The following is a 15,465-nucleotide window of genomic DNA, read 5'->3' on the forward strand; positions in this document are numbered from 1 at the left end:
AGCAGACAGTAGGAATGCTACACTCCTTTATCAGGCCCAAGCAGGAGTTTGCTATGCCAGGAGAATACTGGGAACTGAGAAATCCAGCATTAACCAAAAATGGACATACTCTACAAATGCACAACCTGAACACTCTCATGAGGCACACATGAGTAGCAGCTGCTGGCTTACCAGAGTGACTGTGTTTTTTGCCACAATTTGGACAGCCTCTGCCCCAGGCCCAGTGACCTTATTAGACGTCTGGAGGTTGACTGGTGTATTCTGCACATCAGTGCTCAGCACAGCCTTCTGACTGTTGATGGCGGTCACCATAGCAATGGTAGGTCTCTGGCCCACGACAGAGGCAGGCATGGTCGCAGTTGCTGCTTTCAAGACGAGAGGTAGTGTCTTTGTGGTAATCATAGAAGCTGTAGTCACAGTCTTCTAGGACACATGAAGAGCACATGTTAGGACTCTGAAATGTGACCCTACTAAATAATAAACTGCTGAACTCCAAAAAACAAAGCAGTAATTCTCACAACCAATCAAGTTTCTCTGTATAACAGCATTTCTTTTGTGTACACAGAGCATACTTCTTACTGTATACAAAGACAATGTCTAGTTTGCTAGAGTTCTCAAATTAATGTCACTTTTAAATGGGCAAGTTCACTGTTATCATTACAGACTAACATAAGGACAGGATTTTGAGATGAATAGCGGGTTCACAGATCTAGAATATGAAAGTACTTATTTCTTCTGGTTTCTTCTAATTCTCGGCCTAAAGTCAATTACTTTGCATACAAGTTGTTAATCAATGAGGTACACATCATCTCTATTCCAGGTTGCTGCAACCTCACCAATACGAACAAAGCCATCATATAATTACGGTTACCTGCCTCCTGTCACAAAGGCAGGGGGGAAGGGACAGTGTCTTTTCATTTTTCTGCATGTTACCCTAGAGAGGTAGAAGGGAAACTCACATGAGGATTATTACAACTGTTACTTTTAGAGGTAGTAAATCCCAAATTCTAGATAACGAAACATATTAATCAACTAGTATAGGACATACCAGTTCTTGATACCAAAGGGATCTGAGTCACTATAATCTTTACTCTGGAGAAAGGTTACAGAAGTGATCAAAGATTCAGCGAAGATGACAAGGTGGAAACAAACACCTGAGTTTCAAACAGCCTTAGCGATCAGAGACTGAGCTGAAGTGAGAGGACTTGACTGATGCTCTGTAAGTGCTATCACAGCTTTGAAGCCGTATTTTTCTAGACTTTTTTCCCAGAATTATTTCAAGCACCAGTTACAAAGAAAACAGAAACCACCTTATTACATGGCACACGTATCTATCTGGTGCTACGAGTTACTCAAGATACAGATGTTTCAGGAGTATGAAATTTTATCTGGTCCAACTTACTGGTTTGTTTCTTCTTACTCTGTATTTTTGTACATACAATTTGGTAGCTACTAGCCACATGTAGCTATTTACATTTTAAATAAAAAAATTAAACATGAGTTTCTCAGCTGCACTAGCCACATTTCAAGTAGCCACATGTGGCTAGTGGCTACCAAATTGGACAGTGGAGACAGAGGATACTTTTAACATGGCAGAAGGGCCAAAGGGACAGCACTGCTCTAAGATCAGTGGAAAAAAACCACTCCTACCTCCCACTCACCTGCTTCCCACTGAATTTCTAGTTCAGTGTGTAAGTAAGGACCTGTGTATTAAGTTGTCTAGTTGTAAGTAACTATTTCCCTTTGCTGCCTTATGCACATACACGTATCTTTTAACATTTTTTATTTTTCTTTTAACTAAAAAACTTGAACAAAAACAAACCTTAGTGATCTGGCCTCATCTATCCCATCATAGTTTAATCAATAATCATTATTCATGCCTGTAATTAAAATCACCCAAATCTTTGTTTCTTCTTCTCTAAGACAACAACACAGGAATGGCTTATTCTCTTTCACTGCCTCCTCAAATGTAAAATGGAGTACTTGTGAGTAGCAGATCATCTACTTCTATTAGGGATGAAAACCAAATTAAAGCTAAATGCTATTTATCATCAGAAATGTCACAATAGTATAGAGCAAGGGCTCACTGCACAATACAGCTTTTCCCCCTTCAGGGCTAGGGACAGAACCTAGGGCCTTGAGCATGCTAAGCAAGCACTGTACCACTGAGCTATAGGAGATTTTAGATAGTATGATGTCAGCCTTATCTTGTGATTTACAATGTTCAATCCTGGTGCTACCACAGGTTGTGTAAGCAAAGCTCAGGGAGGCATAATCGATATGGATTTTAAAAACGGTTGCGCCTACTGTTATTGCTTTATTTCTGCTCTTTTTATTTGCATATATCAAACTGTACATAGTAAGGGGTTTCATCGGGACATTTTCATACATGCATGTGATGTACTTTGATCACATCCCCCGCCTCTTGCTTTACAAGAGGTCAATGAACTTTTGTTTGAAACACACTTAGTTCAGGTACATCATTGTCAGTATTTTGACTTATCCTAAAATGATTATACCTAAAATCCACCTTTCCATTAATCCAACACTTGAAAAACACTGCAACTTGACAAGTTTGTTAGCATTTTTATCCTAGTTTATAAACATTTAGCTGTGGCTGGTTTCATGACATGTATTGTAGCATCTATTTAATCTATGTGATACAAGGAACAGGACCTAATATTGAATGCTTCAATGAAAACTCCTTGAAGAATATAGTAACTCTTACTGACACCACATAGGTTTACTTAGATTTTCATTCCTGTTCTGGTGCTTATTATATTCCAAATATTAGTGAATATCAAACTCTTGGAGTGGTAAGAGTTTAGATAAGAAAGTGAATCAAGAACTTTGAAATCCAAGCCTAATGAAAATGTCTGAAGTGTCCCGGCAGGAGGAAAAAAAGATGCAGCAAGGATAGGTGTCCAACAATAAAGAATATGATTTTATGACTGATCATCTTCAAGAAAACATGGCATTGCCATACAGTTAATAAAATACTTCAATTTTGTTAAAATCCAAATTGCATAAGCTAGAAGTTAATGCAGAAAATACATGGCAAATAATAACAATAACAAAATCCTTTTCATTTTTTTATTTTCCTAAGTTATTATTGTTGTTAGCCTGTAAAATATTAAATACAGATTTAAAACAAATGGACTCCAGGGTACGAAGCAGAACTGAGAGGAATTATTACTATGGGCTCTAATTGATCTACGCATTTATTTTAGCTTATCTGCTTAATTTTGAGTGGACCACCATGTTATACACTCAAACAACCACAAACACAACTCTCCCTCCCTTTGCTTCTAAGGGTTTCTGTTATGTATGGTTTTATTAACTGCACTCTTCTTTACATATGCATTTTGTCATTAAAAATGAAAGGGTACAGGCAGGTGCAGTAGCTCAAGCCTGTAATCATGTTACTCAGGAGGCAAAGATTGGGAGAACCAAGATTCAAGGCCAGGCGAGGGAAAAAGCTTGCAAGACTCCATCTCAACCAATAAAAGCTGGGCGTGGAAGCACACCCCTGTCATCCCAGCTATGTGGGAGGCTTAAATAGCAGGATTGTTGGTCCAGGCCAGCCCTGGCATAAATGCAAGACCCTATTTGAAAAACTAACCAAAGAAAAAGGGTTAAGGGTTTGGCTCAAATGGTGAGTGCCTGCCTAGCAAGTGTGAGGCACTGAGTTCACCCTCTAGTACCACCAAAAAGAGAGGGTGTGAATGTAGGTTGAGGAGTATACTTACATTTGAGTGTTCTATTTGTTCACTTTTCCTGTGGATTGAAAAAAGTTCAAGATCTACATATAAGCCCATGTTGGACTTAACCATCCCTCTCTGCAGAAAGATTTCCTTGTGGCCTTTTCTGTGCCTGGATGTATGCCATGTATAAGTTCCCCTTGTCTTTGCCCTTATGAGCCTTTAATTACTTTCCTATGACTGCCACAACACCCGAGTTGTGCCATGCATTAGAGGGCTTCAGTCACAAGCCAGCCCCTTTCTGCTTTTTTCTGGCCTTATCTCCCTGTTCCATCATTTCATGGAATCTATACTCCAAAATCACCAGCCTACATGTTATTCTCACAACATGCATTTACATTTTTTTGGTTTTCTTTTGTTTGGTTTCTGAGACAAGGTCTTGCTATATACCCCTGATCCTTCTGCCTCAGCCTTTCCAGTTCTGGGATTACAGGTGTGTCCTATCACCCCCAGCTTTGCATCCACTTTTTTGATTCCATTCTTTTGTTCATATTACTCTGTGTACCTTTGATCCTTTTCCTCTCTGCTCCATCACTGAAATCCCATTCATTTGTCAAGGCCCTGCGCAAAAGTTCTGATCCTTCCAATGAAAATTACCATTTTCTGGTGTTTTTTTGGTGTCTTCACTGTACTTTTATTTTACTCTTGTTAGGAGCTTGCATCTCCCCTTCTACTTCCCCCCCCCCACACTGTACTGGGGTCCGAACTTAAGGCTTTATGCTTGCTAGGCAGACTCGAGCCTTTTTTTTTTTTTTTCTCCTTTGCCCAAGACCATCATCCTCCTGCCTATGCCTCCTGCACAGCTTGAATTAGAGGTGTGCACTAACAGGCCCAGTTTATTGGTTTGCAATGAGGCCTGGCTAACATTTTGCCTAGGCTGGCCTCAAACTGCAATCATCCCGATCTCTGCCTCCTGAATATCTGAGATTATAGGTATGAACTATGTCACCTGGCACTCTAAATTTCTAAAATTCTTGAAAATATGAATTCTTTTTGTGAATATAGCCTCCACATTGCCTAGCAGTGCTTGTACATTGCAGGGATTCAATAAATATTTATAGAATGAATGAAAATTATCATAATGTACTGGATTCTTGACAGGGTCCACTGCTCTTTGTATATCAGAATCTAACACATACAAAGCAGTCAATAAACATGGAATGAAAGTTTGCTGAGAAGACAAACACCAAAAACCTAGAGGATCCTTTGGGTCTTAACATTAAACCTTTGCATTAAATAAAACAAAGGTTAGATAATCAATTAAATACATCAGGTGGGCTACTAGATGGACAGATGCTATGCAATACTGTTTTAGGGATAGTCCTGGGACCCTCACTGTCCACCTCACTGGAAACTCACATGACAAGGGAAGAAACAGCTCTTATAAGTATTTTATAAAAATTTCCTCATTAAGACTAGTATGGTGGCTCAAGCCTGTAATCCTAGCTAGTTGAGAGACAGACTGGAAGGATCGTGATTTGAGGCCAGTCTGGGCAATGCCTTCACAACACTTCATCTCAAGTAATAGCTGGTGCGGTGGCACACATCTGTCATCCCAGTTATGCAAGGGAGCACAAATAGGAGGATCTCAGTCCAGGCCAGCCCAGGCATAAAGTGAGACCCTATCTCAAACATAAACAACACAAAAAAGGGCTGGTAGAGTGGTTCAAGTGGTAAAATGCCTACCCTAGCAAGTGCAAGGTCCTCAGTTCAATTACCTGTACTGCCTAAAAAATAATCATCATCATCCTGATTTGTATGACATGGGATGTCACTTGAACAGAAAAATCTCCATGGGTTAAAACAGAAACTCCTATGTGTCAGTAAATATCAAATTCTACCACACTCCTTCCATGTAAACACTCTAACCCAACTGCACTTTGGAAAGAGAACAACCTAACCCAACCGTTTAAAATGCTAACAAAAGTAATCTGACAAGCAGTCTTTTAGGAGCAATACAGTCTTGGTCAAGAGAATTTTTTGTTTGTTTTTGGAGGTACTAGGGTTAGTACTCAGGTTCAAACCCATGCTTACTAGGAAGGCTCTGGATTCACAGCGTTTAATAGTTTTAAGGAGATCTATGATCCTCAAGGATCAAGAACCACTGTTCATTAGTCCCTTTTTAATAGGTATGTCCACACATACTTAAGTGTGTGGAGATGAAGCTTTAATGGTTTCTTAAGCAAACACCATTTCCAGATATGCCCTTTGTGTCTATCTTCATTGTTCATATTCTAACATTCTATGCTAGTTTAAATGCACTTCTCAGTAAAAACATTTTCCCAGCTACATCACGGTAGAACATTAAGTTCCCACTTGGTTTGAGTTTTTCTCTGTGGTTCTCATTGCAGATTTCCATTAATGAATTAGAACAGATTCATATCCTCATGAATATGAGGACTTAACTATGAATGTTTCATTTCTATGAACAATAAAAACATACCACTCTTCTGAATGTTTCTATCCATCTGGCCCCAAGAGCACTGATCCTCAATTAGCTCCATACATAATTTCTAAGAACTCCAGAAAAACAATTCCAGAAGAAGTCAAGGGACACAAACTTCATAGAGTAAGAACAAATAAACACCTCCAGAAATTCAAGAAAATTTTCATTCTGTTAGGATGGATAGAGTGATTTTTCTTTGTCATTAACTACCTTTCCCCACTTGTTCAGACAGATAGGAAGTCATTTAACTTTTGCTTTTTTTTTTTTTTTTTCATTTTTCTTTTATTATTCATATGTGCATACAAGGCTTGGTTCATTTCTCCCCCCTGCCCCCACCCCCTCCCTTACCACCCACTCCGCCCCCTCCCTCTCCCCCCCCCAATACCCAGCAGAAACTATTTTGCCCTTATTTCTAATTTTGTTGTAGAGAGAGTATAAGCAATAATAGGAAGGAACAAGGGTTTTTGCTGGTTGAGATAAGGATAGCTATACAGGGAGTTGACTCACATTGATTTCCTGTGTGTGTGTGTTACCTTCTAGGTTAATTCTTTTTGATCTAACCTTTTCTCTAGTTCCTGGTCCCCTTTTCCTATTGGCCTCAGTTGCTTTAAGGTATCTGCTTTAGTTTCTCTGCGTTAAGGGCAACAAATGCTAGCTAGTTTTTTAGGTGTCTTACCTATCCTCACCCCTCCCTTGTGTGCTCTCGCTTTTATCATGTGCTCATAGTCCAATCCCCTTGTTGTGTTTGCCCTTGATCTAATGTCCACATATGAGGGAGAACATACGATTTTTGGTTTTTTGAGCCAGGCTAACCTCACTCAGAATGATGTTCTCCAATTCCATCCATTTACCAGCGAATGATAACATTTCGTTCTTCTTCATGGCTGCATAAAATTCCATTGTGTATAGATACCGCATTTTCTTAATCCATTCGTCAGTGCTGGGGCATCTTGGCTGTTTCCATAACTTGGCTATTGTGAATAGTGCCACAATAAACATGGGTGTGCAGGTGCCTCTGGAGTAACAGTCTTTTGGGTATATGCCCAAGAGTGGTATTGCTGGATCAAATGGTAGATCGATGTCTAGCTTTTTAAGTAGCCTCCAAATTTTTTTCCAGAGAGGTTGTACTAGTCTACATTCCCACCAACAGTGTAAGAGGGTTCCTTTTTCCCCGCATCCTCGCCAACACCTGTTGTTGGTGGTGTTGCTGATGATGGTTATTCTAACAGGGGTGAGGTGGAATCTTAGCGTGGTTTTAATTTGCATTTCCTTTATTGCTAGAGATGGTGAGCATTTTTTCATGTGTTTTCTGGTCATTTGAATTTCTTCTTTTGAGAAAGTTCTGTTTAGTTCATGTGCCCATTTCTTTATTGGTTCATTAGTTTTGGGAGAATTTAGTTTTTTAAGTTCCCTATATATTCTGGTTATCAGTCCTTTGTCTGATGTATAGTTGGCAAATATTTTCTCCCACTCTGTGGGTGTTCTCTTCAGTTTAGAGACCATTTCTTTTGATGAACAGAAGCTTTTTAGCTTTATGAGGTCCCATTTATCTATGCTATCTCTTAGTTGCTGTGCTGCTGGGGTTTCATTGAGAAAGTTCTTACCTATACCTACTAACTCCAGAGTATTTCCTACTCTTTCTTCTATCAACTTAAGAGTTTGGGGTCTGATATTAAGATCCTTGATCCATTTTGAGTTAATCTTGGTATAGGGTGATATACATGGATCTAGTTTCAGTTTTTTGCAGACTGCTAACCAGTTTTCCCTAACTTTTGCTCCTTAATAATGTTCTTTTCTTCTATAGTGAGTTTCAACTGATTCTTAGCCCAGTAATAGCCGCAAAAAGTAACCAGCACAACTTTTTTTGTTTTTAGTGCTATCTGAGCTCAGTTCTGCATGACCAGTGAAGTTCCCACAGGAGAGAAAGCCCCGAGGGAGGTGCCAGCCCACTCTTACCTGTGCAGCAGTCAGGCTGGGAGAGGGTGCGGCTGGCTGCGGGGCGTGGTGGTGGTGCTGCTGCTGCAGTAGTGGCTGCTGCTGTGCTGTTTGTAGTTTGTTTTCAGGTTGTGGCAATGGCTGGATTTGGAACTTGTCTGGTTGCTCTTGCTTTACTATCAGGTTCTTCCGTAGCTGCTCAACTACTCTTTTCTACCAAATGAAGGGAAAAAAAAAATCCGTCAGAATGCTGTCCGATCAGCTGCATGGACTTATGCAGCAATTATATTCCTCTATTGTAGTTCTATAACTACCTCAACTAAACCTGTTGCATCTAAAACTTACAGATTCTACATTTGAGGGGCTCAAAGAACTTAACAGACATTCCCATTAATATGAAACCAATGGTTTTTATATATAAAGGTAAACTGATGCATATAGTTTTTTTGAGACAGGTTTTCTCTGTGTAGCTCAGACTGGCCTTGAACTCACAATTCTGTCTCAGCCTCCCAAGTGCTGCCAGAAACAGGCATGCAACACCATGCCCAGCTCAAATTTCTTGACTATTATTAGTTTAGCATGCTAGGGTAGAAGGGAAAAATAGCACAGTAGTAAGAGACAACTTTGGAGCCATAGTGCTTCAATTCAGCTGTAAATGTGCTAGTGTTTCAGTGTCCTGGTTTATAAGATGAGATGGTAACAGAACCATTAGGGTAGATATGAGCACAAAATGAGGTAATACATAATGTAGTCAGAATGATAAATACTGTGAACTAAAGAACTCAGAATAATTGGATTGGCACGTTACTAATTTCTAATCAAACAAACACCATGTATACACCGGCTAGAAATATTAAACAGATGTTCAAAAACGAAACCTTGATTCCAGCAATACGCAATATAAACAACAGACATTGAAAATTACTGAAATGTTGAACTCTTGAGTAGAACTTTGCTGGGAATTTGTAGAAATAAATATTTGTTTAGGCACAATAGGGATTTAGTTATGTGGGATGAAAATTTAAAGTTCAAGATTCTTAACTTTCTAGGTCTTGTTCAAATCCCAAAAGATGTGCTTTTAGATACCTTCATTACTATAAAATACATCCCCCTTGTCCCTTCTTTTTTTTTTTTTGAGGTGCTGGGGTTTGGGTCTAGGGCTTTTGCTTGTACCACTGAGCTATATCCCCAGGCCCTAGCCTAATAAACTTCAACATGGTGTAGAAAGGGCAAAAACTTCTTTTGTTCACAACTATATTCTGTACTGAGTACTATGTTGCCGAGTAATGCCCTCATTCTCCACATGGTGTGTGTACAAAGTGATGGCACTGAAGACCAGCAAATGGCTCAGAGAATATGGAGTGTAATAAATGTTTAGGGCCAGGTTGGGGCCAAACAATTCCCTTGTCCCAATGGCTAGAAAGAAGTACAAACATCATTCCTTTCACACACTCTCAGGTAAGTTGATCAGCTGCAGTGTGCTATTTCTGATAACAAAAGACTGCTATTTTCTAGTACAGATGAAGAAAAAGAAGTTTAATGCTAGTTGAGCCTTATACTAAGCTTTAAGTAAAGGGTTAAGTAAAACCATAGCAGCCAGATTAATCATCAGATTCCTACTATAACTCTAACCAACTTTATCACCCACATTCTCTGAAATCCAAACCTGCAGGCTACTTGCCCAACATGTTTGAACATTAAAATGTTTACACAACGAATCTTTAAAAAAATTAAGTACATTTTGAGTGTGTGTGGTACTAGGGTTTGAACTCAGGGCCTCACGCTTTCTAGGCAGGTGCTCTACTATTTGAGCTACTACGCCAGCCCTTCTTTGCATTGGGTATTTTTGAGATAGGTCTCACTTTTTGCTAAGGGTAGCCTCAAACTGCAATCCTCTTGATCTCTGCCTCCCAAGAAGCTAGAATTATGGGCGTGAGTCACAGGCTGAGAGTTTTATATTGTGTTGACTCCTTTTAGACATTAGAAATACCACACAAAAGTCAGGGTTTTTTTGAGGGGGGAACTGATTCTGCTATGCATTACACCCTGCTAGCACTGGCATTTTGAGCACTTTTTAAAAAAATTCAGAGTCCAAAGTCTTTGTAGAAACCATTGACAGAATAATAAAAATGTAAATTCATAAACTATCAAATGCTTACAAAATTTAACTTTCAAGTGTTCAAAATTCTATTTCTCAAGTATAAAAGGTAGAAAAATGGAAGTACTATAGTTTAGAAGGAGGGGAAGAAATAGTGGTGCTGCAGACAATTCTGAGTTTTACATGTAGTTTTTATCACTTTTGTGTCTGCTGGAACATTTAGATGTTTAAAATGAAGTAACTATTTAGAGTTACTGTCAGTCCTCTTTCCCATCAGATATCAATTGCACCGACAATCTAGCTAATGTGCAGCATCAGCAGAGAAAGTGACTCCAAGGACCATTTAAAAAAACAATGGAGGAAAGAAACCAGGGTGAAATGATACAACCAAAGTGTGATACCTACTAGAAGGGAGAGAAAAAGAGAAAACAACCTTGACTTTGAACACAGCCATCACAGGAAACTAAGTAATTACTATAGCAGGCACAGAAGGACAGGACGTTTTTCTCCTGTTTACTGCCTCACTGAAGTAAACTACAATGAAGGTATGCACAACAGCAGGGAACAGCAGAGGAAAGAGCTAGAGCTGGGTGCGGGCTGGAGTACTCTTCAGTCATATCCTTGAGCGAGGTGGCGACCAAACACATCCACAAAGGAGAGGGGGAGTCAAGTGAGTCACACAGCATTCACAACTGCTCCTCCCCAGGGCTTGAAACAAAGCCCTGGAAGCTTGCTGGTGCTAGCAAAAGGAACCAAGATCCAAATACTTGCAAACTTACATCAGTCTTCAAGAGGAGGGGAAAAGGGAAAGAGTTGTGCAGATTGGACACGGGTCAGATCACATGAATTGGGTAAAGTTTTCTTTAGATTTTCAAACGCCACTCAGAAAAACATTACCCCCCCACTCCTTCCTGAGGGTACTAGAAGGTTAGAAGAAAGCAACAGGCACAGTTGTGCACCTCTGTGGATATCTGTGAAATTTTTTTAAAAATCAAGGTTTGGGAGAGGCACCGCTGCTTCCCTTCACTTAAATACATATGACTGCAGGCAGAAAACCAGTAAGTACAGGGGGCTATGCAGTAGAGGTGCTCCTCAGGCACAGAGGCTCTGCCATCTTTTCAGGGACTAGGTGTCATGCATAGCAGCTCTTCTAAGTCCTACAGTCCTGTCTTGCTCTAGTTGTCTTGCCACTCTGGTGAACAAAACACTCAGAACACTTCGGACCTGGATCTAGGTCAGCACCAGTTCTGGGTGACAATGAGAGAAGATAGTCACAATATTCCTTATATCCTATCCATGTGGGATCAAGCAGAGTTCTCACTGCCCACTGTACAAAGTGCAGTGCTGGTCTCCACAGCAGGTGAGCCTACACTTTCACTACTGTATGTTAAAGAAATTATGACTTCTGCTGATCACTGAATCATGACTGATGCCAGTTATACTTGAAGCAAGCAGTCTATTTTCAATGGTGTTCATATTTAAGGGAGATCTTGAAATATAGCTAATTATTTTAGAATATTATCCTAAAGCTTTAAGAAAAGGCTAAATTTCACAAAGTGCCCATTTCACATTCACTAATAAGTTTAAAGGAGTTAAAAAAGAAGGGGAAAAAACAGAAGGAAATGAAAAAAGTAAAGGTGGAAAGAATGGCAGTGGAAGGGAGAAAAAAATGTTAATAATTTATCATCTTCTCTCCTTAATGTATTTTCTATAAACAGCAGGCCAGTGTAGCAGGCCTTCAGAAGGGCTAGTTCCACCCCCTTCAATCCATCTGTCAAGAACTGCCTCAGAAGCCCAGCCTATAATACTGAGCCTCAGATTCCCTTGACACTCGCATCACTGAGTTTCATCAGGGCTTGTTCAGGCAGAAGAGTTCACCCAGCCTCTGACAATTCAAGTCACAGTTTCCAAGACAGGTAGTCACAGTGATCAATATTGTGACATCCAGCAATACTATCAACATGTCTGCATGACAGCAAGACAGATCCTGAAGAAAAATACGGAGGGAGAGTCCAATACAAAAGAACATGAGTTCACTTCCTATTCACTAATCAACAGTTCTAAATTCCATGGTCAATATAGAAATGAGAGGAGGAGAAATGAAAGGACAGTCCCACCCCTTCTTCAATTGAGCCATCAGTTTGTTTCCATCAAGAAATTTGCATGCAAATTTTAGAAAGCTTCTCTCAAAAAGAACTTCAGGCATAAGGTCCTATCCTTTACAGACATCTATCACGGCTTGAAGTCACAGTTTCCAAGATAGGTTGTCACAGTGATCAATACTGTGACATTCAGTGTGCTTTTTAACACACCCAAGTTGTGTGTGTTCTATACAGCATTATCTGTTTTGTACCAATTATGAGAAAGCTAAAACCACTTACGACATCTTCTTGTATAATACAACCTTAAAATTTTATTCTTTTCCCTCCACAAATTAGCATACCATATGATAATCTAACTTTCATCTTTTATATGAGGGGCTGACAAAAGACTTGTAACTTTTTACAAATCTAGAAAGTCAAGAACCAGTCTTGCTCATCTTCACATATGAAGTGCAGTGAAAATATTTTCAGGTGCTCAGACTCATCCATTGCTCAAAATAAAATCAGGGATACTATAATTTTTTTTATTATATTATTGTTGTACTAGGGGATACACTGTGACATTTACAAAAGTACTTACAATGGATCTTAGTTAAATTCACCCCATCTATGACTCTCCCTTTATCCTCTCTCCCCCAATTCTTAGAATAATTTCAACAGGTCTCATTTCTCCATTTTCACACATGAGGACACAGTATCTCTACCATATTCACCCTCCTGCACCCTTTCCTTAGATCCTCCCCCTCCCACTGGTAGCAACCCTCAGACAGGACCTGCCAGAGATACTAAATTTTGTGTGTGCAGAAAATCTAACCTGGAAAATTTGTATTTGTTAATACCAGCATTTATCAAATTGGGCTGAGGAGTAGCTCAGTGGTAGAGCATGGCCCTGGGTTCAAGCTCCAGCACCTCCCCACCAAAACAAACAAAAAACAAAGAATTACTCAAGAAAACCCTTTCTATCATCTGACTGAAACTCAACATTGCATTTATAAGTAATGCCAATGTTCACCAACACTGAGGATACAGGACAGAAGGAGATATGATGGTCTTCTGAACACACCACACAATTATCCTCTAAAGAATACTATGTGTGGCTGTGCGTGGTGATACATGCTTGTACCCCAGCACTGCAGAGGCAGAGCTCAAGGCCAGTCTGGGCTACATAATGAGCTCTATCTCAAAAACTAAACAAAAAAAGAGTATGTGTGCATTACTAACATAACATTAGTGACAAAATGATAATCTATAGCAAAAGGTATGTGTTGTTTAAAGGCAACAGAAAATTCAGTGAAGATTCTACCATTTATGAACAAAATCACATTTTTTGTTCACTTTTATGAACATAAGTACAGAAAAAGCAGCAATAAACTCCTTCCTTAATGCAATAAACAAAATTCAATGGAGAATATAACAGAACAGTAGGAGGAACGCTGGTGGCAAGAGCTATAAAAATATGCTTAGCTAAAACTAATTGTATTTTATTCATCTTGTAAGATACTAGAAGGTTTTCCTTAAATTCTTTGAGATTGACTTTTGGAGTAAGACAAGTATAGCTTGTCATTTTTTAATCACTTTTTCCTTTTTTTTTTTTTTTTTGCAATCTTAAGGTTTGAACTCAGGTCTCTGTGCTTGCTAGGCAGTACTTTACCACGTAAGCCATACCGCTGGCCCATTTTGCTTTAACTATTTTTTCAAATAGGGGTTCTCATTTTTGCCTGGGTCAGCCTCGAATCACAGTTCTCCTGACCTCCCTCGTAGCTGGGATTAGAGATGTGTACCACCATATCCATCCTAAAGTACCACCTCTTTGTCAGAGGCAGTATTACAATCATATCTTTTTTTTGCCCCCCATCTTTTTCCTTGTGTTTTCACATCCTACAACCACATCTTATACAAAGAGGATTTGTAGCCTGGCTTTGAGATTTGGGAACAGATAATTATTTTGTATAGTTTTGAAAGGTGTCAAGAAATGTGGACAGTACAATATAAATGAATTAACGAGCAGGAACAGTTCACACGATCAGAGCTTTTCTCATTAAAGTTCAAAATTTTCTGCATGGATGTTTAACAGATGGTAGAGAATATGTATGTCATGATATTGATTAGACTGTGGCTTACTGTTTTAATTACAAAATTCTTTGGGGTTTGCTCTTCTTTTGAAACACACACACAGGAATTTACCATCAGTGGGCTTTACATCCCATTGGCACAGGAGATTAGACCTTTTATCCACATCAGTGGGATTTGCACTCCATCTTTGCAGGGTTTAGAACCTTTATTTACTAGCCTGATTGAAACGTACTTTAAGTTTTTCTTCTTTAGCTCATTCACACTCTTAACAGGTAAACACAACCCTATCTTCTCCCCCAATTTGGTATGTATGATGACAAAACACTGCTAATATCATTATAATCAGACTTTGCCTGTATTTATGGGCCCTTCTAAGAACTTGGGGACTGACTTTAATTTGCAGCCAACAGGAAGTCATGTAGCTAGCTGTGCTACTCAAGGGAGATGTGAGCCCTGGAGAACTACAGATCCCAATGTGAGCACACAAAGATGCTGAGGTTGCTGGGGGTACAGCTTGGTGATAGAGCACTTGTCTGGCATATGCAAGACCCTGGTTTGATCCCCAACACTGTATAAAATGCTGGAGCTGAACAATATCAAGAGAATAAAAAGAAGTTGTTATAACATACTTCTCTATGATAAAAGACGGAGCAGGCCAAAGTCAGAAACCAGTTGGCTTACATTAAATTTTCTGTATTTCTTTGAAGCATTAAGCTATACTGTACTGTCCTATTTGCTTCAGAAAATGTTAAGGATCAAATGCATTAGAGGTGGAGAGTGCTTAAGAAACTGTCAAGGGCAATGTGAAAAGAAGGGATGGTAACCAATAGATACTACTACTTGTCTGCATGAATTTTCAACTCAGAGCACTTGTATTTCCAATGTCAATTATATTTCAATCACTTGATTTTTTTTAAACATCTAATCAAATGTTTTAATGTTAGTTCTTACTAAGTTTGGCTTTGTGGGGTTTTTGTTTTGAGAACTGCCCCCTTCCTCCCAAAAAACCTCACAAGGGGAATGCTACCTGTTGCATTTTTAAGCCCAGAA

At 39.3% G+C, this 15,465-nt stretch overlaps 1 protein-coding gene across 25 annotated transcripts in view; it reads right to left on the bottom strand.

Moving 5' to 3' along the window:
* Positions 1 to 15,465, bottom strand: part of Phf21a (PHD finger protein 21A) — a 176,927-nt gene that overhangs the window by 33,423 nt on the left and 128,039 nt on the right. For 22 of the 25 annotated variants that reach the window (XM_074044690.1, XM_074044684.1, XM_020172362.2 and 19 more), the window contains 2 exons: positions 8,164 to 8,355; positions 172 to 423 (listed from right to left, as the gene is read on the bottom strand). In XM_074044690.1, coding sequence (XP_073900791.1) covers positions 172 to 423; positions 8,164 to 8,355 — 444 coding nt within the window. The remainder of the gene's footprint in view (positions 1 to 171; positions 424 to 8,163; positions 8,356 to 15,465) is intronic. The other 3 variants (XM_074044695.1, XM_074044699.1, XM_074044692.1) reach the window with 1 other exon arrangement.

Source organism: Castor canadensis, chromosome 1 (assembly GCF_047511655.1).
Source record: "Castor canadensis chromosome 1, mCasCan1.hap1v2, whole genome shotgun sequence".
Taxonomy (NCBI): domain Eukaryota; kingdom Metazoa; phylum Chordata; class Mammalia; order Rodentia; family Castoridae; genus Castor; species Castor canadensis.